The sequence below is a fragment of the Schistocerca nitens genome, chromosome 4 (assembly GCF_023898315.1).
Source record: "Schistocerca nitens isolate TAMUIC-IGC-003100 chromosome 4, iqSchNite1.1, whole genome shotgun sequence".
Taxonomy (NCBI): Eukaryota; Metazoa; Arthropoda; class Insecta; order Orthoptera; family Acrididae; genus Schistocerca; species Schistocerca nitens.
In genome coordinates, this window is record NC_064617.1 from 31520261 (window position 1) to 31544086 (window position 23826).

At 38.0% G+C, this 23826-nt stretch overlaps 1 protein-coding gene across 1 annotated transcript in view; it reads left to right on the forward strand.

Moving 5' to 3' along the window:
- Nucleotides 1–22656, forward strand: part of LOC126251998 (alanine aminotransferase 1-like) — a 66217-nt gene extending 43561 nt beyond the window's left edge. The window contains exons 8-12 of the mRNA XM_049952781.1: nt 16046–16166; nt 16309–16430; nt 19563–19748; nt 22035–22183; nt 22533–22656. Coding sequence (XP_049808738.1) covers nt 16046–16166; nt 16309–16430; nt 19563–19748; nt 22035–22183; nt 22533–22623 — 669 coding nt within the window. The 3' untranslated portion in view covers nt 22624–22656. The remainder of the gene's footprint in view (nt 1–16045; nt 16167–16308; nt 16431–19562; nt 19749–22034; nt 22184–22532) is intronic.
- Nucleotides 22657–23826: the final 1170 nt, after the last annotated feature.

A 23826-nucleotide genomic window follows, 5' to 3' on the forward strand; every position in this document is an offset into this window, starting at 1 on the left:
GTTAGCATAAAGACACAATTTCTTGTCACCAGTGATGCGACTGGTCAATGTTGTTCATGAGCCAATTAATGACTAGCAAGCAGAGATGCACATATCACCACCCGATGATTTTTGTAATTTTAGTTTAAAGCATGTGGTACCGATATCCAATTTTTGAACCTTCCCCATTGCATGCAAATGTCACATGATGGTGAAATGACCACAGTTCATCACATTTTCCACTTCTTAAGCACACTGATGTGGATAATTGAGGATTAGTGTGTTCAAACAATCTTCATCAAACCCCAAATGTCTTCCTGAACATGGAGAGTCACTAATGTCAAAACAATTCTCCTTAAAACTAGAAAACCATTTTCTTCCTGTGCTCTGTGCAATGGTGTTATCCCCGTACATGGTGCAAATGTTTCTGGCTGCTTCCACTGCTGTTACCCCTCTACTGATATCAAACAGAAAAATATGTCAGAAATTTTCCAATATCTCTACTTGGCACTTCTTTTTCTAGTGTCCACAGCTCCACTCACTATCTCGAAATGACAAAGTGTAAAATCAAATAGCAACAGTGAACTACAAATAAAAAATTACAAATGATAAATAAACCCAAAGCAATCTGAATACCAATGTGCAAACTGCAAACACTATGATGATTCAAATGGCTCTGAGCACTGTGGGACTTAACTTCTGAGGTCATCAGTCCCCTAGAACTTAGAACTACTTAAACCTAACTAACCTAAGGATATCACACACATCCATGCTCGAGGCAGGATTTGAACCTGTGACCGTAGCGGTTGCACGGTTCCAGACTGTAACACTTGGCCATCCCCAGCTGGCAAAACACTATGAACTTATGCACCAACCTAATGAAATTCCAAAGGTAATGTTTTGATGGGAGACTGTACAAATATGCAGAGATGGACCAATGTAAATGATGGTCCAGCTATCATGTCTGGACCAGATACATCTCACCACTAATGCAGCTGAAATTGGTGTTCATAAAAAGTTCCCTCTCTCAGCACATGAAAACAAAACCCCTATGTTACATGGGACACGTAACTTACGCCTATCAGCAGAGAATAGAAAGTATAATATTTTGATCCCAGTTCAATTAATGGAGGTCATGTTTACATACAATTTCCATCTACAGAAAGAAAACAGACTACAATAATTATCTCTATACGTGCAAAAGGGTACAGAGTTTGCACACTAAAGGGGCCTACACATTAAATCTACACATACATAAGAAATCACTTAGTACTCATGACTCTTACCACATGAGTCTACACTCTCAGGTGAAGATGGGAGGTAATAATGTAACAAATACATGGTGGCTGCATCTAACTATCTGTTCACACAAAGGTGCACTAATACAGGCAACATTATTTCACATATGCGGGTAGGCGACTTGTGGAAAAGCATACAAGTCCTCATGAGCACACACACTGCACCATTTATCAGGCTTTGGAGGTTGCCAGACTGCTGTCCTGGATAGTATCAGTGTTGGTGTAGTTAAGAAATGATGGCTGGTGTTGTGCCTGGAATAACTGTCTGTCTGGGTACGAGGGCAGCGAAAGCCCAGTTGTTTAAAGCAGGTAGGCCCACTGCTTCTGCATGAAAATGCAAGTAGCTAGCAATGCTCAGGCTGCATAGTCACACAAATCCAACTTACCAGTGCATGGTGTGCTGACTGCTCATACACCTATCTGAGAACACTGTGCAGCAAGCCATTATGTTCTGTTGGCGTGCAATTACACGCTGCACAAATCACTCATTGTTGGTGTCTCAATGTCCGTGCAGGAAGTGTTCATCATGTTAAAGGCTTCTGGCCACACTTTCTGCCTGGAAAACCCACATAAGGCAAAGAGTTGGACAAAGAGAGAATCCGTGTCACATTAGGGTGCTTGCTACATACCAACGGTCCAGCATCTTCTGTAACGTTCTGTCAGCTGCTTGCGCAGACAACGAGCAAGCACGAATGTTGTGGTGCATTTCACCACAATACTAATCAGAGTATTTTTCAGCAGAGATGGTTGCCCATCTTTTACAGTTAACAATTGTTGGGAATTATACCAAATTCAATTCTTGCATTACCCAACTAAGACAGTTCAAGTTCTTTTCTTTAGGACGTGATTTGTGTCAGCTCAAAGGAAAGTCATAACATGGACAGTTCATCATGATACATGTGGATCATTGTCAAGGAGAAGCAGTCATTTGATTTTATGTAATATACCTTTCATTATCATTTACATTTCCTGAAGATGTAGATGAGTGTACAACACAAATATTGTAAAGGAAGATGGGATCCAAATGTCACCAAAGAGGCTCTTGATATGCTACGAGATTTCTGCCTTTCTATACAAATATTCAAAGAAGGAATTCTCAGGTATCTCGCAGAATGAAAGTGTGAAATTGGAGTGATATTTTGGCATGAGATCACACTGCCATAAGATACTTTGATGCAACAAGTATCTTCTGTTATACACTGCTAATATATCATATTACCCCACTGCTGTTGCTGGTGAAAGCAGAATGTGTAATTACAGGGCCAGCACTCACTTGTGGGTGCTGCATTTCTAATGGTGAAACACCAGAATTGCTTGCTTTTCCACTTGCACATACAGTACTTACATATTGCATTCCATTTTGACCTCTCACACACAGATTTTTATCATGCAAAAGAGAATAGTCAAGATAATGAAAAAATGCCTCACCTCCACTACTAAACATGTTTCAGGAGCTATAACCCTAAAACAACAGCCCGGCAGGGATTTTGTTGCCCCGCTGGTGGCGATTCTCGCAGGAAGTATTAATCCCCTCCACTGTATACAATATAGTATACTGAATGAACGTGTTTCAAGTGGAAAGGGGAAATCCATGAATTCTAGTCACCAAAGAGCATTCATGTATGATTCATATGTGCATTCAGAATCAGCACACGTGTTAAGGAGATTCTTTCAAGAGGAATTTCCTAATGTTCAAGTTCATAATCAGAGTACAATTAATTAATAAACAAATTTTGTGAAATGGGAAGTGTTTTTGACAGGAAACATAGTCAGCTGATACATTATTCAAAGAAGCAGCTCTGGATACATTGTGCATGCTGTGGAAAGGTCTCCTAGAAAATCTGTCTCAGCAAATGGCAATTTCCTATGGCTCTGTTCAAATGCCTATAAAGAAATAGAAGTTATAGCCCTGTAAAATAACTACAGTGCAAGAACTTAAAACAGGTGATGCTGCAAAAAGGCTGTGGTTTTCTGAATGGATTTTGAACAGAGTGCATGACGGAGAATGTTTCCTAAGTGAATACATTATTTCACAAAATAACCGTTACTGAAGTTCTGAAAAGCCTAACATAATACACGAGGTATGATGCATAATCAAAAAATAGGAATGTGGTGTGCTGTTAGCACAGAGAGAATAATAGACCCAATTTTCTTCCAGGAAGCAAACAGTGAAAGATGTGTGGAAAACATTTTGCAGTCGTTTTTGGCCAATTAACTGAGAGAACATCCTTCTGTGACCCATCAGTAGAACTCTGTGACTGCACATACAGCCAACTTCTCATTACAGGAAATTCATGATGTACTTCAACATATGGCCTCTTCATTCCCCCATTTTAACCCTCTGTGGGTTATTTATCTCTGGGGAAGAGGGGGCCATTTAAGAGAAAGTATACAAATCAAATCCACACACTTTATGTTAACTTAAAACTAACCAACATTTGTCAAGAAAAATTGCTGCCATTTCTCAGAGGTAACTGCAGAGTGTAATCAGCAATTTTCTAAGTAGGTTTGAACAATGAATGGAGGCAGTTACAGCATATCTTTGCTTAATATAGATGAGTAATTTACTTTTCTTTTTAAGTGTTTGTGTTGCATATGGTATAAATAACTGAACCAACAAACTGTACCTGCACCACAGGCACAGCAGCCAGCCTCATGGGTCAGCCGCATGCTGCAAAAAAGGTTGCACTAATTGTTGATCACCATGTATATAGCCTGCCAGTGCCTTTTATTTATATTCAAAATATAGCGTGTTTTCTTCATTAAAATTTACACATTTTTGCAAAAAAATTGACATCCACCATCAACAAGCCTGTCACTTCAATTATGTATCTATAATTAGTCAATGGCTATGTAAAGGACAGACTAATGTAAGAGACAAGGGAGTTCTTTTATACAAGGAGCTATCCAAAATTCAGAGGCAAACTAAAACTGTTAGTTGTGAAGAATTGCTTCCATACAGCTGAAGATTTTATGAACGCTAGTCTAAAATAACGAAGTAAAAAGTTTTTAGTTAATTTATTTCATTCTATATATGTCATTCTATATATGTCATTCTATATATGTAATTGTTCTTTTTTATCATTATAAGTCAATTATAATATTTGTACAAATTGTAACTGTGACTTGCCCTATGACCATGTGTAGCATGAGCCACGATTTATGGATCAATAAAAATCTAATCGAATGATCTGCACCTTGACAGGACAGGACAACACAGTATAATCTGCTGTAGATATCAAGATCTAGACTCACCTGCATGTTGTTTGCAGTTACTTCAGTGGGGGGCCCAGAGAAAGGGAGAGGATGACTGAAAGAGAAGAGGTTAGATGAGAAGAAAGTGGAGATGTGGAGAGGTAGAGAGAGAGAGAGAAAGGGGGGGGGGAGGAGAGAGAGAGAGGGGGGGAGAGGAGAGAGAGAGGGGGGGATAGAAAGAGTGAGAGAGTGAGAGAGAGAGAGAGATTGGCAGTCACAACAGCAATCACAAAGAACAGTAATAAAGTATTATATTCAACAGTCTTAATTGCACAAAACACTTTTATTCATAAGTGGTGACCAGTTTCTACTTGATGTAGATCATCTATGAACCAACTATTTAATTTGCAGTAGTATAATAAAACAAAGTTAAAAGCAAATTGTACAGTGATGACTTGTGGATACCATGGCACAGAGCAGGAACTGTGGTGATCACCCACTCATGTTGACTGCCGACTATTCGGCGAAGTCATGGAAGTAAATAGCAGATGCCTGACCATTGCCTGTCACCCTGTAGCATCTTTAGCCAATAGGATATAACAATGTGACTTTTTCAGACAGCATCAATTTAAATCTCAACACTATGCTGGTATGATTATTTTCATATTATAACAAATAATTTGATGTCTATCGGAAAGTGATACAAAATGTTAAAAAAGAAGCTCCACATGTCTAGAATCAATAATAATACTAAAATCTATATGAGCAATGGTTAAGAGGGAAACCAGAAAATCAAAAGCATACATCTTGGAATTCTTGCTCACTTCCCAACATATTTACTCCTTAACATTTTTTGTTGATGATAATAAAAAATCAGCTTTAGCTGAACTGCAAGTTACAGTTACAGTATGTGTGACACACACACACACACACACACACACACACACACGTAGACTTCATCTCTTTGTTCAGGGTCCAGAATAGGGTCGTGTACTCTGATAGCAAGAAATTATATAAACACAGCTTAAACAAAATATCCATGTATTATAATTTCTTTTGATCACACACACAGAAAAAATAAAATCTCATACAGCCGTTAATCTGTTCCATTAACAACAGTTGCTATTTGCATTAAATATTGGCTGATTTCCTCACCCATAAGGTGGAAAGTCTAATATTCCCTTCACTACACTGCTTTTTGATATGAATGGCATACACGAAACTAGCAAATACTGAAAAGTTTGAGGCGATAAGAACATTTAACTTTTCTCAGATTTTCATAGATTCCAGTAAATGAAACTGGAATACAGATGTAGTCTCACTTGGGAATATGTTCATTTTTCCCAAGGATAGTAAAAGAATGTGGGGTAATGAAAATAGGGATGACATACTATCTACATTACTTAAGGAATTAATAAAACCAACAGCCCACTTAATAAGCAGTTCAACTGGCCAGGGGACCATTCCTGAACTTTTCAAAATTACTGAGATACAACCAGTGTATAAGAAGGGAGCAATCACAGACATAAATAATTACAGGTCACTCTCATCGACTTCAATACTTCACAACCTCTTAAACAACTCACAGTTTGGGTTCTCAAAAGGGAGGTCCACAACAATGGCAGTAGCAACTTTTATCTATTAAATGCTAAACAAACTGGATAAAAGAATCAAAGTCATTGGGACTTTTCTAGATTTGTCTAAAGCCTTTGATTCTATGAACCATGCAGTACTATTATCCAGTTTAGACACTTACAGTATAAGAGGAGTAGCACTCTACTTCTTAAGTTAGTACTTCCAAGACAGAAGATCGTTTAGTACACTATGTTATAAGAACAAAAGTAAAATCCTAACAGTAAAAACAGCACACGAATCTCCTAAATGTGGAGTCCCTCAGGGAAGTATTCTTGGCCTCTTTTTCTTTATTGCATGACATAACATGGTCGCAAAACTCAAAGCTAGTGAACTATGCTGATGACACATCATTTATTAGCTTGGGTCACACTCATCAGCAAAGCAATAAAGAGAACTCTGTACCGATCACAAAATATCTATCAATGAATAAAATTACACTGAACAAAGACAAGACTCTTGTAATAAAGTTCTTGTTTAATTATAACCAGTCTCATACTGAATCATTGTGTACAGTTGAAACAACCAATAAACCTATGTTTTTAGGCTTTGTGATTGACAACATCTAACATGGAAAGAACACAACAGCTACGCCTGTAAAACGATTAGCAGCAATGTTTACATACTGAAACGTCTGTTGAGTATAATAAATCCTATTGTCCTTAGACAATTGCATTTGCTCCTCCACCAACCACAGTCTAAATGGATAAGACATTCAGGTTTCAAAAGAGAGCATTGAGGTTAATTGACAATATAAGTAAATGTTACTCCCGAAGGGACTACTTCAAAAATTATGATTTACTGACTGTGTATTCATTGTATGTCCTCAAGATTATTATGTTTGTAAAAGAGAATGATGAAATGAGGATAATGAAAAGACGCACTCATAATTACAATACACAAATCAGATGTGATTATCATAGGGTAATGACTAACAAAACAGCTACACATCAAGGTGCACTTGAAGCTGTAAGACAATTCTATAATAGGTTACCAAATAATACAAAGGAGCTCCATGGCCATCATTTTAAAATAAAATTGAAACAATTGTTAATCAAAAATGTTTACACTCATTCAAATAATTCTAAGCTCTGTTATTGACAATTTTAGTTTAGTATGCCTGAGTACAAAATGTTGGTGAATGTTTATATAATAGTATATAATATGCTACTTGTTGTATATATTCATTACATGTATGGCATGATATCTTTGTAAATGTACAAAAACTGATGATATGCAAGACTGTAAAGCTATTACAGACAATGCTATTATTATTATTATTATTATTATTATTACACTGAGGTGACAAAAGCTGTAGAATAACTCATAATATAGTGTTGGACCTCCTTTTGCCCAGCATAGTGCAGCAACTCAACATGGGATGGACTTGACAAGTTGATGGAAGTCCCCTGCACCACACTGTCTCCATAGTTGTGCATAATTGTGAAATTGTTGCTGGTGCAAGATTTCTGTTTGCAAACTGACATTTTGAATATGCCCAATAAATGTTTAATGGGATTCATGTCAGGCAGTCTGAGTGGCTAGACCATTTGCTTGAACTGTCCAGAATGTTCTTCGAACCAATCGTGAACAATTGTGGCCCGGTGACATGGCACATTCTCATGAGAGCATGTAGTCCATCAGTGGCTGCAAATGGTCGCCAAACATAACTATTTCCAATAAATAAACAATTCAGTTGGAGCAGAGGACCCAGTCCATTCCACATAAACACAGCCCACACCATTACGGAGCCACCACCACCTTGCACAGTGCCTTGTTGACAACTTGGGTCCATGGCTCCCTGGGGTCTACAACACACCCAAACCCTACTAGCTTGTACCAACTGAAATCAGGACTCATCTGGCCAGGCCACAGTTTTCCAGTCATCTAGGGTACAACCGACATGGTAACAAGCCCAGGAGAGGCACTACAAGAGATGTCATGGTGCTAGCAAAAGGAACTCATCTCAGCCATCTGCTGCCATAGCCCATTAACACCAGATTTCACTGCATTGTCCTAAAGGACATGTTTATCGCATGTTCACATTGATTTATACAATTATTTAATGCAGTGTTGCTTGTCTATTAACACTGACAACTCTACTCAAACACTACTGCTCTCATTCAATTAGTGAAGGTTGTCGGCGACTGCACTGTCTGCGGTGAGAGGTAATGCACGAAATTTGGTATTCTGAGTACACTCTTGAGACTATGGATATCAGAATATTGAATTCCCAATCAGTTTCTGAAATAGAATGTTCCACACATCTAGTTCCGACTACAATACCTCATTCAAAGTCTGTTAATTCCCATCGTGTGGCCATAATCATGTGAAAAACCTTTTCCCATTAAGCAGCTGAGTAAAAATGACAGCTCCACCAATGCACTGCCCTTTAACACCTTGTGTACATTGCCATCCATTGTCACCTAATCATATTATTCCCACCTACAGCTAACCGAGGCTTGCACTCATCAGCTATACTACAAACAGTGTTCACACTGATTCACTCCTGCACTCACCTTTTTCTACAATGGTTATTCTTTTGTCATTTCTTGCAGATGGTGATAGCAACTCTGGATTTCTTATCACTAATACATTTAACTGTTCCCTCAAACAGCATCTTCATGCAAGACCAAATCTCAGTTTCCCAATTGGGGTTCTGTTGCCATGTTGTTGTTGTGGTCTTCAGTCCTGAGACTGGTTTCATGCAGCTCTCCATGCTACTCTATCCTGTGCAAGCTTCTTCATCTCCCAGTACCTACTGCAACCTACATCCTTCTGAATCTGCTTAGTGTATTCATCTCTTGGTCACCCTCTACGATTTTTACCCTCCACGCTGCCCTCCAATGCTAATTTGTGATCCCTTGATGCCTCAAAACATGTCCTACCAACCGATCCCTTCTTCTAGTCAAGTTGTGCCACAAACTTCTCTTCTCCCCAATCCTATTCAATACCTCCTCATTAGTTATGTGATCTACCCACCTTATCTTCAGCATTCTTCTGTAGCGCCACATTTCGAAAGCTTCTATTCTCTTCTTGTCCAAACAAGTTATCATCCATGTTTCACTTCCATACATGGCTACGCTCCATACAAATACTTTCAGAAATGACTTCCTGACACTTAAATCTATACTCGATGTTAACAAATTTCTCTTCTTCAGAAATGATTTCCTTGCCATTGCCAGTCTACATTTTATATCCTCTCTACTTCAACCATCATCAGTTATTTTTCTCCCTAAATAGCAAAACTCCTTTACTACTTTAAGTGTCTCATTTCCTAATCTAATTCCCTCAGCATCACCCGATTTAATTTGACTACATTCCATTATCCTCGTTTTGCTTTTGTTGATGTTCATCTTATATCCTCCTTTCAAGACACTGTCCATTCCGTTCAATTGCTCTTCCAAGTCCTTTGGTGTCTCTGACAGAATTACAGTGTCATCGGCGAACCTCAAAGCTTTTACTTCTTCTCCATGGATTTTAATACCTACACCGAATTTTTCTTTTGTTTCCTTTACTGCTTGCTCAATATACAGATTGAATAACATCGGGGAGAGGCTGCAACCCTGTCTCACTCCTTTCCCAACCACTGCTTCCCTTTCATGCCCCTCGACTCTTATAACTGACATCTGGTTTCTGTACAAATTGTAAATAGCGTTTCGCTCCCTGTATTTTACCCCTGTCACCTTCAGAATTTGAAAGAGCGTATTCCAATCAACATTGTCAAAAGCTTTCTCTAAGTCTACAAATGCTAGAAACGTAGGTTTGCCTTTTCTTAATCTTTCTTCTAAGATAAGTCGTAAGGTTAGTATTGCCTCACATGTTCCAACGTTTCTACGGAATCCAAACTGATCTTCCCCGAGGTCCGCTTCTACTAGTTTTTCCATTCGTCTGTAAAGAATTCACGTTAGTATTTTGCAGCTGTGACTTATTAAACTGATAGTTCGGTAATTTTCACATCTGTCAACACCTGCTTTCTTTGGGATTGGAATTATTATATTCTTCTTGAAGTCTGAGGGTATTTCGCCTGTCTCATACATCTTGCTCACCAGATAGTAGAGTTTGGTCAGGACTGGCTCTCCCAAGGCTGTCAGTAGTTCTAATGGAATGTTGTCCACTCCGGGGGCCTTGTTTCGACTCAGGTCTTTCAGTGCTCTGTCAAACTCTTCACGCAGTATCTTCTCTCCCATTTCGTCTTCATCTACATCCTCTTCCATTTCCATAATATTGTCCTCAAGTGCATCGCCCTTGTATAAACCCTCTATATAGTCCTTCCACCTTCCTGCCTTCCCTTCTTTGCTTAGAACTGGGTTGCCATCTGAGCTCTTGATATTCATAAAAGTGGTTCTCTTCTCTCCAAAGGTCTCTTTAATTTTTCTGTAGGCAGTATCTATCTTACTCCTAGTGAGACAAGCCTCTACATCCTTACATTTGTCCTCTAGCCATCCCTGCTTAGCCATTTTGCACTTCCTGTCGATCTCATTTTTGAGACGTTTGTATTCCTTTTTGCCTGCTTCATTTACTGCATTTTTATATTTTCTCCTTTCACATCTCTGTGTGTTCCAGTCCTATGCTCCAGTGCCCACCCAGTGCGTTGTCCCATCCCGCCCTGCCCCCACTGTGGCACCGGCTGCCGCCATTCCAGATCTGACGGGTGCATCTCTCATTGGGCCACCGGCATCTCCTCCATCACCTGGGTGCCCTCTTCACACAAGGGACATGTGTGGCGTACCCTGTTACTAGTGCACGTGGCTATGAGTGCGCTGAGTGTAGTGTTATGGCATGAGTGTTTTTAAATCAAATGCCAACTGTATCAGTGTGGGTCAGTCATTAGAGGCCAGCTGTAGGAAGCATACACATGGCAGGATTCCGACATGCTGCCTACTGGCAACTTGCACCTATATACACAAAGAGGAGAGCTGACTAACTCTCACTGTGTTCTTTTCGTTTGCATCAGCTGTTCTGTGTATCATTTATGTTGCACCTTCTGTGTGTTTCTTTTGTCTTATGTGTGGAGCCGCGAGAGATTTATTTTTGTTATTGTTCAGAGGTTTATGAATAAAGCCATCTGTGTGTTACTTGGGTTGGCTTCGTGTATTCTTGGTTAATCAGATGTTCAGGTACTTTTGACCTCTTCAATGTTTAAAGTAATATTTTGTTTATACTTGTGAAATATCAAAAATCTAATCACCAAGTGATAGCAGGCAAAAACACAGAAAGACATAAAATTTTTAGTTTTTTGAACGAGGGACTGCTACTTCTGGCTGAATCAAAGAAAGACTTAGAGGCTAAAAGAACTGCCAAGCTTTATAATGCAGGGAAAGCTGAAGGGGAAGTTGTCCACGATAAAAAATCAAGGAAGACATAGCAGCCAAATAGAGACATCTTGCCTACTTAGTCTCCCCTGATTAATTGACTATGTACAATGACAGTTGGTTGGTTGGTTTGTTGGGGGAAAGAGACCAGACAGCGAGGTCATCGGTCTCATCAGATGAGGGAAGGATGGGGAAGGAAGTCGGCCGTGCCCTTTGAAAGGAACCATCCTGGCATTTGCCTGGAGCGATTTAGGGAAATCACGGAAAACCTAAATCATGATGGCCGGACGCGGGATTGAACCGTCGTCCTCCCGAATGCGAGTCCAGTGTCTAACCACTGCGCACAATGACAGTTCAGCAAAGCAGTTTTACTGGGTGTTGTTGTTGTAGTTGTTGTGGTCTTCAGTCTTGAGACTGGTTTGATGCAGCTCTCCATGTTACTCTATCCTGCACAAGCTGCTTCATCTCCCAGTACGTACTGCTGCCTACATCCTTCTGAATCTGCATAGTGTATTCGTCTCTTGGTCTCCCTCTATGAGTTTTACCCTCCACGCTGCCCTCCAATAAAAAAGTGCTGATCCCTTGATGCCTCAAAACATCTCCTACCAACCGATTCCTTCTTCTAGTAAAGTTGTGCCACAAATTACTCTTCTCCCCAATTCTATTCAGTACCTCTTCATTACTTGTGTGATCTATGCATCTAATCTTCAGCATTCTTCTGTAGCACAACATTTTGAAAGCTTCTATTCTCTTCTTGTCTGAACTATTAATCGTCCCAAGTTTCACATCCATACATGGCTACACTCCATACAAATACTCTCAGAAACGACTTCCTGACACTTAAATCTATACTTGATGTTAACAAATTTCTGTTCTTCAGAAACGCTTTCCTTGACATAGCTAGTTTACATTTTATATCCTCCCTACTTCAACCATCATCAGTTATTTTGCTCACCAAATAGTAAAACTCATCTACTACTTTAAGTGTCTCATTTCCTAATCTATTTCCTCAGCATCACCCAAGTTAACTCGACTACATTCCATTATCCTCATTTTGCATTTGTTCATATTCAGCTTATAGCCTCCCTTCAAGACACTGTCCATTCTGTTAAACTGCTCTTCCAGGCCTTTTGCTGTCTCTGACAGAATTATGATGTCATCTGCAAACCTCAAAGTTTTTATTTCTTCTGCATGGATTTTAGTTTCTACTCCAAACTTTTGTTTTGTTTCCTTTACTGCTTGCTCAATATACACATTGAATAACATGGGGATAGGATACAACCCTGTTTCACTCCCTTCCCAACTGTTACTTCCCTTTCATGCCCCTCGACTCTTATAACTGCCATCTGGTTTCTGTACAAATTATAAATAGCCTTTCGCTCCCTGTATTTTACCCCTGCCACCTTCAGAATTTGAAAGAGAGTATTCCAGTCAACATTGTCAAAAGCTTTCTCTAAGTCTACAAATGCTAGAAATGTAGGTTTGCCTTTTCTTAATCTATTTTCTAAGATAAGTTGTAGGGTCAGTATTGTCTCACATGTTCCAATATTTCAACGGAATCCAAACTGATCTTCCCTGAGGTTGGCTTCTACCAATTTTTCCATTCATCTGTAAAGAATTCGTGTAAGTATTTTGCAACTGTGAAATATTAAACTGATAGTTCGGTAATTTTCACACCTATCAACACCTGCTTTCTTTGGGATTCTTCTTGAAGTCTGAAGGTATTTATTTCGCCTGTCTCATACAGCTTGTTCACCAGATGGTAGAGTTTTGTCAGGGCTGGCTCTCCTAAGGCTATCAGTAGTTCTAATGGAATGTTGTCTACTCTTGGGGCCTTGTTTTGACTCAGATCTTCCAGTGCCCTATCAAATTCTTCATGCAGTATCATATGTCCCATTCCATCTTCAGCTCTCTCTTAATATTGCTCTCAAGTACATTGCCCTCGTATAGACCCTCTCTTCATCTGTGGAGCTAGTTGGAATATAAACTTGTGCTACTGTGGTAGGCATGGGCTTCATGTCTATCTTTGCTACAATAATGTGTTCACCTTTCTGCTTTCCCTTCTTTGCTTAGAACTGGTTTTCCATCTGAGCTCTAGATATTCATACAAGTGGTTCTCTTTTCTCCAAAGCTATCTTTAATTATCCTGTAGGCAGTTTCTGTCTTACCCCTAGTGATATATGCCTGTACATCTTTACATTTGTCCTCTAGCATTCCCAGCTTAGCCATTTTGCACTTCCTGTCAATCTCATTTTTGAGACGTTTGTATTCCTTTTCGCCTGCTTCATTCACAACATTTTTATATTTCCTCCTTTCATAAATTAAATTCAATATCTGTTCCGTCAACCAAAGATTTCTACTAGCCCTCATCTTTTTACCTACTTGATCCTCTGCTGCCTTCACTACTTCATCCCTCAGAGCTACCCATTCTTCTTCTACTGTATTTCTTTCCCCCCATTTTTGTCACTCATTCCCTAATGCTCTCTCTGAAACTCTCTTTACCCTCTGGTTCTTTCATTTTATCCATGTCCCATCTCCCTAAATTCCCACATTTTTGCAGTTTCTTCAGTTTTAATCTACAGTTCTTAACCAATAGATTGTGGTCAGAATCCACATCTGCCCCTGGAAATGTCTTACAATTTAAAACCTGGTTCCTAAATCTCTGTCTTACGATTATATAATCTATCTGAAACCTTCCCATGTCTCCAGGCCCCTTCCACATATTCAACCTTCTTTCATGATTCTTAAACCATGTGTTAGCTATGATTAAGTTATGCTCTGCGTAAAATTCTACCAGGCGGAATCCTCTTTCATTCCTTGCCCCCATTCCATATTCACCTACTACTTTTCCTTCTTTTCCTTTTCCTATTATCGAATTACAGTCCCCCATGACAACTAAATTTTTGTCTCCATTCACTATCTGAATAATTTATTTTATCTCATCATACATTTCTTCAATCTCTTCTTCATCTGTGGAGCTAGTTGGAGTATAAACTTGTGCTACTGTGGTAGGCATGGGCTTCATGTCTATCTTTGCTACAATAATGTGTTCACTATGCTGTTCATAGTAGCTTACCCACACTCCTTTTTTTTTTATTCATTATTAAACCTACTCCTGCATTACCCCTATTTGATTTTATAGTTATAACCCGATATTCACCTGACCAGAAGTCTTGTTCCTCCTGCCACCAAACTTTACTAATTCCCACTATATCCTACTTTAACCTATCCATTACCCTTTTTAAGTTTTCTAACCTACCTGCCTGATTAAGGGACCTGACATTCCACACTCCGATCTGTAGAACACCAGTTTTGTTTCTCCTGATAACGATGTGCTCCTGCGTACTCCCCGCCCAGAGATCCAAATAGGGGACTATTTTAGCCCCAGAATATTTTACCCAAGAGGACGCCATCATCATTTAACCATACTGTAAAGCTGCATGCCCTCAGGAAAAATTGCGGCTGTAGTTTCCCTAGCTTTCAGCTGTTCGCAGTACCAGCACAGCAAGGCCATTTTGGTTAATGTTACAGGGCCAAATCAGTCAATCATCCAGACTGTTGCCCCTGCATCTACTGAAAAGGTTGCTGCCCCTCTTCAGGAACCACACATTTCTCTGGCCTCTCAACAGATACCCCTCTGTTGTGGTTGCACCTACGCCACAGCTATCTGTATTGCTGAGGCACGCAAGCCTCCCCACCAACGGCAAGGTCCATGGTTAATGGGAGTTTTACTGGGTACAACATAAAAAAAACTAAGGAGTAAAAGTAACAATTGCATTATTATGGTACAGTTCTTGATATGCACTGCTGGAAAGGTTGCATTTCAATAAATTGAAGTGATAAATAAAATGTTTTTTACTGGTTACAACATAAAAAAAACTAAAGAGTAAAGGTAACAATTGCAATATTATGCTGCCTGAATATTACTAATGTCAGCGTCTGTTAAATTTATACAAAACAGGAGTGCACTAAGATGGAACATGGTACAGTTCTTGATATGCACTGCTGGAATGGTTGCATTACTATCAATTGAAGTGATAAATAAAATATTTTTTACTGGGTACAACATAAAAAACCTAAGTAGTAAAGGTAACAATTGCAATATTATGTTGGCTGAATACACTGTGCTAGGACTGTAGCCCTTCAGCTTGACTGGAGTGAGAAGTTGTGCACTGTGGAGTGTATGAAGAAGGAAAGATGGAGAGTAGGAGGGATGGTTGGTATCCATTGATACAAAACAAATATCATGAATAAATTTCCTGAGACAAATGTGATTCCAGTTTTAATGTTTTCGTTGCGAGGCTCTGATTCAAAATATTCACAGCAGTTTACAGGTGTTAAATCATATTTCAGATGTAAGAAGAAACACAGTATATAACTACCGTCAGTGTCTGTTAAATTTAAACTAAATAGGAGTGCACTAAGATGGAACATGGAACAGTTCTTGATATGCACTGCTGGAATGGTTGCATTACAATAAATTAAAGTGATAAATAAAATGTTTTTTGTGATAATGATGATAACGACCATGAATTCTCATTTTACATGACATTCTTCAGTACAGATACCTGTGTGAAAAAACATCACTTTTCTTTGCAGTTGCAGTTGTAATTTGTTTTTCCTTAGGTGTACCAGGACAATGTGTATGCAGAAGAGAGCAAATTCTATTCATTTAAGAAGGTTATGATGGAAATGGGACCACCTTATAGTGAGATGGAGATGGCCTCTTTCATGTCAGCATCGAAAGGTAAAATGTTTATTCTGATTGATATAGTGATGTTATTGTTGTTTTTCCTTGGTTTCTAATAGTGAAAGGATAAAATAATACCTCAACTAACTTTAACAGTGTCAGTGTTGTTAGGGTATGTTTTTTTTTTTTTTTATTACAGGATACTTGGGAGAGTGTGGACTACGAGGAGGATACTGTGAGCTTATCAACCTAGAGCCAGATGTGAAAGCAATGTGCATGAAAAGTTTTACTGTCATGTCATGTCCTACTGTCCCAGGACAGGTACTCTCCCTGACTTAAAAAGTTTCTGAATGCTGTAAGATTATATTTTACAGTAATTTCATGTTGAACTTTTTTTTCTAATTTTTTATGTACAATAATACATTTTCATGAGAGGCTATTTCATTCCACAGAACCCTGGAGTGAGTATCTTTATGCAATCCCCTGCAGGAAGTAGACACGTAAATGGGCATAAAATGCCTAACTCACATTCATTTGTAGATATTAGCCCCTCAATGAGCTATTACACATAAATTTTATTTATTTATTTATTTGTATACTTGTTCCATAGATCTGTACATGTGAGCAAGTCACTCGATGTGGAACGTGTCAATGTACATAATAAGGTTATAATAGAGGGAAACATTCCACGTAGGAAAAATATATCTAAAAACAAAGATGATGTGACTTACCAAATGAAAGTGCTGGCAGGTCGACAGACACACAAACAAACACAAACATACACACAAAATTCAAGCTTTCGCAACAAACTGTTGCCTCATCAGGAAAGAGGGGAAGGAGAGGGAAAGACGAAAGGATGTGGGTTTTAAGGGAGAGGATAAGGAGTCATTCCAATCCCGGGAGCGGAAAGACTTACCTTAGGGGGAAAAAAGGATGGGTATACACTCGCACACACACACATATCCATCCACACATATACAGACACAAGCAGACATATTTAAAGACAAAAAGTTTGGGCCAAACTTTTTGTCTTTAAATATGTCTTTAAATATGTCTGCTTGTGTCTGTATATGTGTGGATGGATATGTGTGTGTGTGCGAGTGATACCCGTCCTTTTTTCCCCCTAAGGTAAGTCTTTCCGCTCCCGGGATTGGAATGACTCCTTATCCTCTCCCTTAAAACCCACATCCTTTCGTCTTTCCCTCTCCTTCCCCTCTTTCCTGATGAGGCAACAGTTTGTTGTGAAAGCTTGAATTTTGTGTGTATGTTTGTGTTTGTTTGTGTGTCTGTCGACCTGCCAGCACTTTCATTTGGTAAGTCACATCATCTTTGTTTTTAGATATATAATGTACATAATAAAATACATAGAATAAAGACATTGTTATAGTATTAATAACAGTGCACAAAAGTCATACTTATTAGCTTAAAAACTAGTCAACATAAATGTGAAGATAGCAGTTTCATATTTAGGGCATTATTGCATCTATTTTAACCTTGAACAGTAATCAAAACTTCCCACTTTGGGTTTAAAAGTGACCCAAAATGGAAATGAGAAAAACAGGAATTTTTACATTAGGGCATTATTACATTAGTTTAACAGTAAACAGTGTCAAAAAATTTAAAAACATCTTTCCAATCTGAGTTTTACTTATTTCTCTGAAAGAACTCCTCTAGTGAATAAAGTGAGGTCTCAAGTAAATAATTTTTCAAGCTACGTTTAAATACTGATGTACTACTCCTTATACTTTTGATGCTGTTGGGTAGGGAATTGAAAATTTTCGTTCCAGCATAGTTTACCCCTTTCTGAATAAGTGTCAAGTTCTTTAACTCACAGTGGAAATCCTCTTTTCTTCTGGTGTTATGTTCATGATGTAGTCAATTCGTTTCATACAGAGTTGGGTTATTTATTATGAAGCACATCAGTGAATATATGTACTGAGATGTTGCTGTCAGTATTTCAAGTCATTTAAAAAGATTTCGACATGAGGTTTGTGGGGGTAGACCACAAATGATTCTTATTGCTCTTTTTTGTGCTGTGAGGATTTTCTTTGCGGCAGGTGTATTGCCCCAGGTGTTGCATCTAGTTAGGTACTTTACACATTATAGTTTGTTGCTGGTATTTATCTTCTTATTGCTTGCATTTAGGAAGATTTTGTGAGATATGCCACATGTGGCAATTATTTTAAAAATGTATCACATGCGTAACTAAAAATGGATTTCGTATGTTCATCCTTTCGTTACTGTATGTGGTGTATTTTATGTATCAACTTCACAAAGAAAAAGTAAGTCTGGCCAATACTTACCTTCAGACTGCACTATAAGGAATCGCAAACATCTTTTGTTGCTACACACTACTGAAACCGAGAGATTCACACAGTAAAACTTCTGCTCCCACACATTTACAATCTACAGTCTTAACACAACACCAACAGATGACATAAGAGTCTTTATTCCCCGACAACTATTATGTATCACTCTTTAATCTATTTTAGTCACTTCTACAGATGGGAATGGAGTGGAGCGATGCATAGGTGATTTATGCATTATAAGTAAAGCTTTATAAAATTCACTGTACTTTTATTTAGCACTTCAACAAAGTGTCATTCAACAGTTTGTTAGTCTCAATTTTACATCAACAACTTTCAGATTTATGGTGGCATAGATTTACTTTTACAAATTAATATGCAAATAGTAAAAAAAATGTAAACTTGCTAAATAAAATCAAAATAAGAGAAAATAAAACACACATTTTATGTAAGCAGCATAAATAGTTCGCTTCCACAGTATTAGAGCACAATTTTTTTGACAGTAATTGTTACTGAAACAATAGTTAATTATATGTAATGGTCACAAAATGCAACAAATTTTATGACATATTTCTGTAAAATGTGAATATGTCAGTTTCTAATGTTATCTGACAAGTATGTAGATTTCTGTACATGAAATCTTTTACCCAACGCTGGTTATTTCATAACAATTTTTTTAAATACTAACTTCAGAGGTAAAACAGAACTGTAAGGGTGAATATCATGGCACTTTACCAGGTGCAGTCATAAAGGAAGTAGTACGCTCTCTTTTTCCAGTCTATGAAAGGGCTGATCCAGCCCATTACAAGAAGACCCACAATTTAACATGAACTTCACATTATGGTGTAACTAGGAACTTTTCACATAAATATCCATTCCACAGGTAAAATAACTGAGATGTGAAAGAAAAAATGGTGAGACTGACAGCATCTTGAACTTTACATCTTTGGATTTTTAGTCTGACATGTACCCACTAAGTCACCGAATGACATTTTAGTGTCTGTTGGACTTCAACAATGGATTACTCATTTCATTTAAAATGATAATCATATTTCATAAGTTGCACGGTGTAGCGACTTTTTTCTCTTAGAAGTAAGAATATCATTGGTGATTCATTTGTATATATAATTTTTATGTGTGTTTATAGGTCACAATTGATTGTGTAGTCAAACCACCGCAGCCAGGGGATCCCTCGTACGAACAGTATACTGCCGAAAAGGAGTCCATTTTAAACTCACTCAGTGTAAGAGCAAAGACAGTTGTAAACATGTTCAACTGTCTAGAGGGGATGTCCTGCAACAAAGTGCAAGGTGCCATGTATGCATTCCCACAGGTACAACTTCAACAACATTCTTGTAAAATGTGTGGATGTTACAAATATGTATATGTTATATGATGCAAATGGGAAACATGTTCTATAGTGTCCAATCGAAATATGAGGGAAGACACCCCATATCAGACTGTTCATTCACAGTAGAGTGTTTCTGTTAATATGTTGAATGCCACAAGCATCAGTGACAGACTTTTAATTGCCAGGCCAGGCCATAGCATTAGGTGTGAGGCTGTGTTGTGGCTGTCAGCGAGTACATGGCATCAGGCGTAAGGCTCTGCTGTGACCGTCAGCAGCCTCGTGGCAGTCGACGTGTTAAATGTCTCTGTGCAGCATACCAATCAGTTATATATCAGTGGAGTGGCCTTTCCTCAATTTTGTCCATTGTTTCCAACCTGTTGTCATAGTAACAATAACAATAATATGCCCAGTGTTATAAAAACCATTTCATAGTGAAAGTCATGTTACGTTGTTGGTTTGAAAAATGAGTGAGGAAGCAATTGGAGGCCCATCACAGATGTTACCTACAATTCTTCAAAGGCCAATAGTTGAAATAGACTGTAGAGTATGCATCCACTGTCATAGGTGCCCAGTGCAGAGCACAAAGCACTGTTGTGAGGAAGTCAGAGCTTGCTATCTTTTGCTGTTTCATTCCCTGTTGCAGCCTGTTGTCTGCTTAATGCAGACAGCTTTCTCTATCCCTTTTCATCCCCATTCAGACAGCAGTAATGTTTCTTTATGCTGCAGTAAAACAGCCATTTCATACTTCTATTCTTTTTGGCAAGAACGACTTTATTTATTTATCAAATAAAAACTTTTGTCATCATCATCATCATCATCATCATCATCACCACCACCATGTCCAGTTTGGTTAAGGCATCCTTACATGTTCCAATATCAAGTAGATTGCAGTTGATCTTTCTATCTCTTTTAGGACACCCAACATTCCTTTTCCCTTCAGGTGTATATTATTTTAGGTATTCGTTCTTTTTGCATTCTTCAATTGTATTCATGCCATTTCTTTCTGTACTCTCCTATTTTATGAAGTATGCTTTTGACAGACAGTTCATTACTTATTTCACTATTTTTTATCTGATCTATAATTTTGTAACCAGCTAGAGGTCTTAGGAGTCTCATCTGCTAGCTCAATCCTCCTTCTTCGACTGGCATTTAGAGTCCAAGTCTCTGACCGATACATTAGAACTGCACTGCTATCACATTATAAAATTTTAGTACTGTCTCTTTTCTAACTTTTTTGAAGATTAGTGCGATTTATAGTACCTACATACTGCTGGAATTCTTGCAGTTTTTACTCTTGATCATTGGTGTGTGATATATGGGACTTCACATCCCAGGTGTTTAAAAGTATTTACTTGCTCTAGTGGCTTATAATCAATTATTATTTTTGCTCTTAAAGGCTCTTCACCCTGGAATGCCATTATCTTGGTTTTACTTTTAAATACTGTAATATTAAAATCATTTGCCACCTTGTGCAAGAGCCAAATTGCTCTCTTTAATTTATCTTCTGAGTGCACTATGGTTATCTGATCATTTGCAAACAGGAACGTATTTATAACTTTATTACTAAGCTTATAATGGTGCACTGCTTTATTCTGCCATGTATTTATGACGTCTATGTATATATTAAATAATTTAGGTGATAATGGACACCTTTGTCTCACTCCTTGACAGATGTTTCTCACAAACAGACTCCTTCTTTGTGCTTTGATTTTGTTGTGTATATATACACTTTTGAATTACACTTTTTTTTACGTAAAAAGCTTTTAATGCCTAGACTGCAATTTTGAACACAATGACTAGTTTTGGTTGTTTTCTACAACCCTCTTCAAATCATTCAGGTCATAAAAAAGCAGTGAACATGCATTGAAAAATATCGTTGTTAACTGCATTCATGCAATGACATGAATTTGTATTATGGGCCAACAGACTGACTGTACGTAGTTAAAGACTTCATGTGATTGAGCTAAGTTGCAAGCCATAATCTCACAAAAGATGAAACCAACAGTAAAAATCACCACATACCCCTGATCTGCACTTCTACGGCAGCTATTATAGAGAATAAATGCAATGGGAAAAAAAAATGTCAGCTGTTCCATAGCACGGCTTAAAAAGGAGTGATCCAGCATAGCATGCAAAATAGCCATCTTTATAAAAATACAAACAAGTCAAAGATTAAAAATAAAATGCCAAAAGTCCAATGTGACTGGCAAGGCACATCAAAAGTCAGTTTATTTATTATTCATGACCTGCTGTCAATTTTTATTTCAGTTACATCTTCCTCCCAATGCTATAAAGGAAGCTAAACAAAATAATTTACCACCCGATGCTTTCTATGCATTGGGATTATTGGAGGATACTGGTATCTCTGTTGTACCAGGATCAGAATTTGGACAAAAACCAGGGACATATCATTTCAGGTATGAAGTATAATATTGACTTGAATGTTGATTGTAAATTATGTATGTGGAAAGAGGGAAGTATTCAGCTCCCAATCACTTAAACAACTACAACCACAGTGTGGATGCTACACCAGATTAAAAATGTAGCTGATAAGAGTATAAATGATTTAAAGGCAAAAACCACCTAGTCAAAGATTTGGAGTAACTGACATTTCATACTTTTCAGTACCTGTACAAATTTTTTGTTCCTGTTCCTCAGTTTTATTCTCATCTTTTATTCATCATTTTAGAACTGAACTACTTCATTATTTTATTCATATGTCACATATTGTTGAAAGATAACTCTAATAACTCTTTTTTTTTTCAGAACTACAATTTTGCCTCAGCATGACAAACTGAAGAGTATGATGAACAAAATCAAGGCTTATCATGATAAATTCATGCAGAAGTATGGATAACACATAAATTTCAGAAAACTAATCACAAGTTTGACTGGATGAGGATGGAAAATTAAATGTATTTAAAAATATATGGTACTTCCTAAAGAGACTGTAAAATGAATGTTACACCCAATCCATCATTTTTTATATGCTTTCTTTGTATCCAAGTTTTTGACAGGGGCATAAGACCTCTATTACAAATTATGGAAGGAGTAAAAGTAACCAATCACCATATAGCTGAGGCATTGAGCAGCTGATCAGTAAAGAAACAATACTGCATGTGTAGCTAAGTTTTCTATGTCCTTCCTCCAATCAAAAGTCTAACAAAAACATACACATGCACACATTTAAATTTCCTCATCTACTTCTACATCTACATCTACATCTACTTCTATAGTCTGCAAACCACCATGAAGAGCACAGCAGAGGGTACGCACCATTGTACCAGTTATTAGCGTTTCTTCCTTTTCCTTTCATGTATGGAGCATGGGAAGAATGATTGTTTGAATGCCTCTGTGCATACAGTCATTATTCTACACTTGTCCTCACGATCCCTACGTGAGTGATACATAGGGGGTTATGGTATATTCCTAGAGTCATGATTTAAAGCTGGTTCTTGAAACTTTGTTAGTAGACTTTCTTGGGACAGGTTATGTCTACCTTCAAGACTCTGCCAATTCAGTTCTTTCAACATCACAGTGATACTCTCCCACAGGTGAAACAAACCTGTAACCATCCATGCTGCCCTCCTCTCTATATGTTCAATATCTCCCATTAGGCCTATTTGGTATGGGTCCCACACACTTGACCAATACCTAAAACTTTTCGCATGAGAGATTTCTATGTAAGCAGTTTCCTTTGTAGACTGAGTGCACTTCCTGAGTACTTTACCAATAAACCAAAGTCTACACCTACTTTATCCACAGCTGAGTCTATGAAATCATTCTATTTCATAACCCTACAAAGTGTTGCACCCACATATTTGTATGAGTTGGCAAATTACAACACTGACTTATTGACATAGTCATAGGATACTACATTTTTCATTTTGTGAAGTGCACAATTTTACATTTTTGAACAATTAAAGCAAGTTGCCAGCCTTTGCACCACTTTGAAATCTTATCAGGATCTGACTGAATATTTACACAGCTTCTTTCAGACAGTACTTCATTATAGATAACTGCATCATCAGCAAAAAGTCTGAGGTTACTATTAATACTA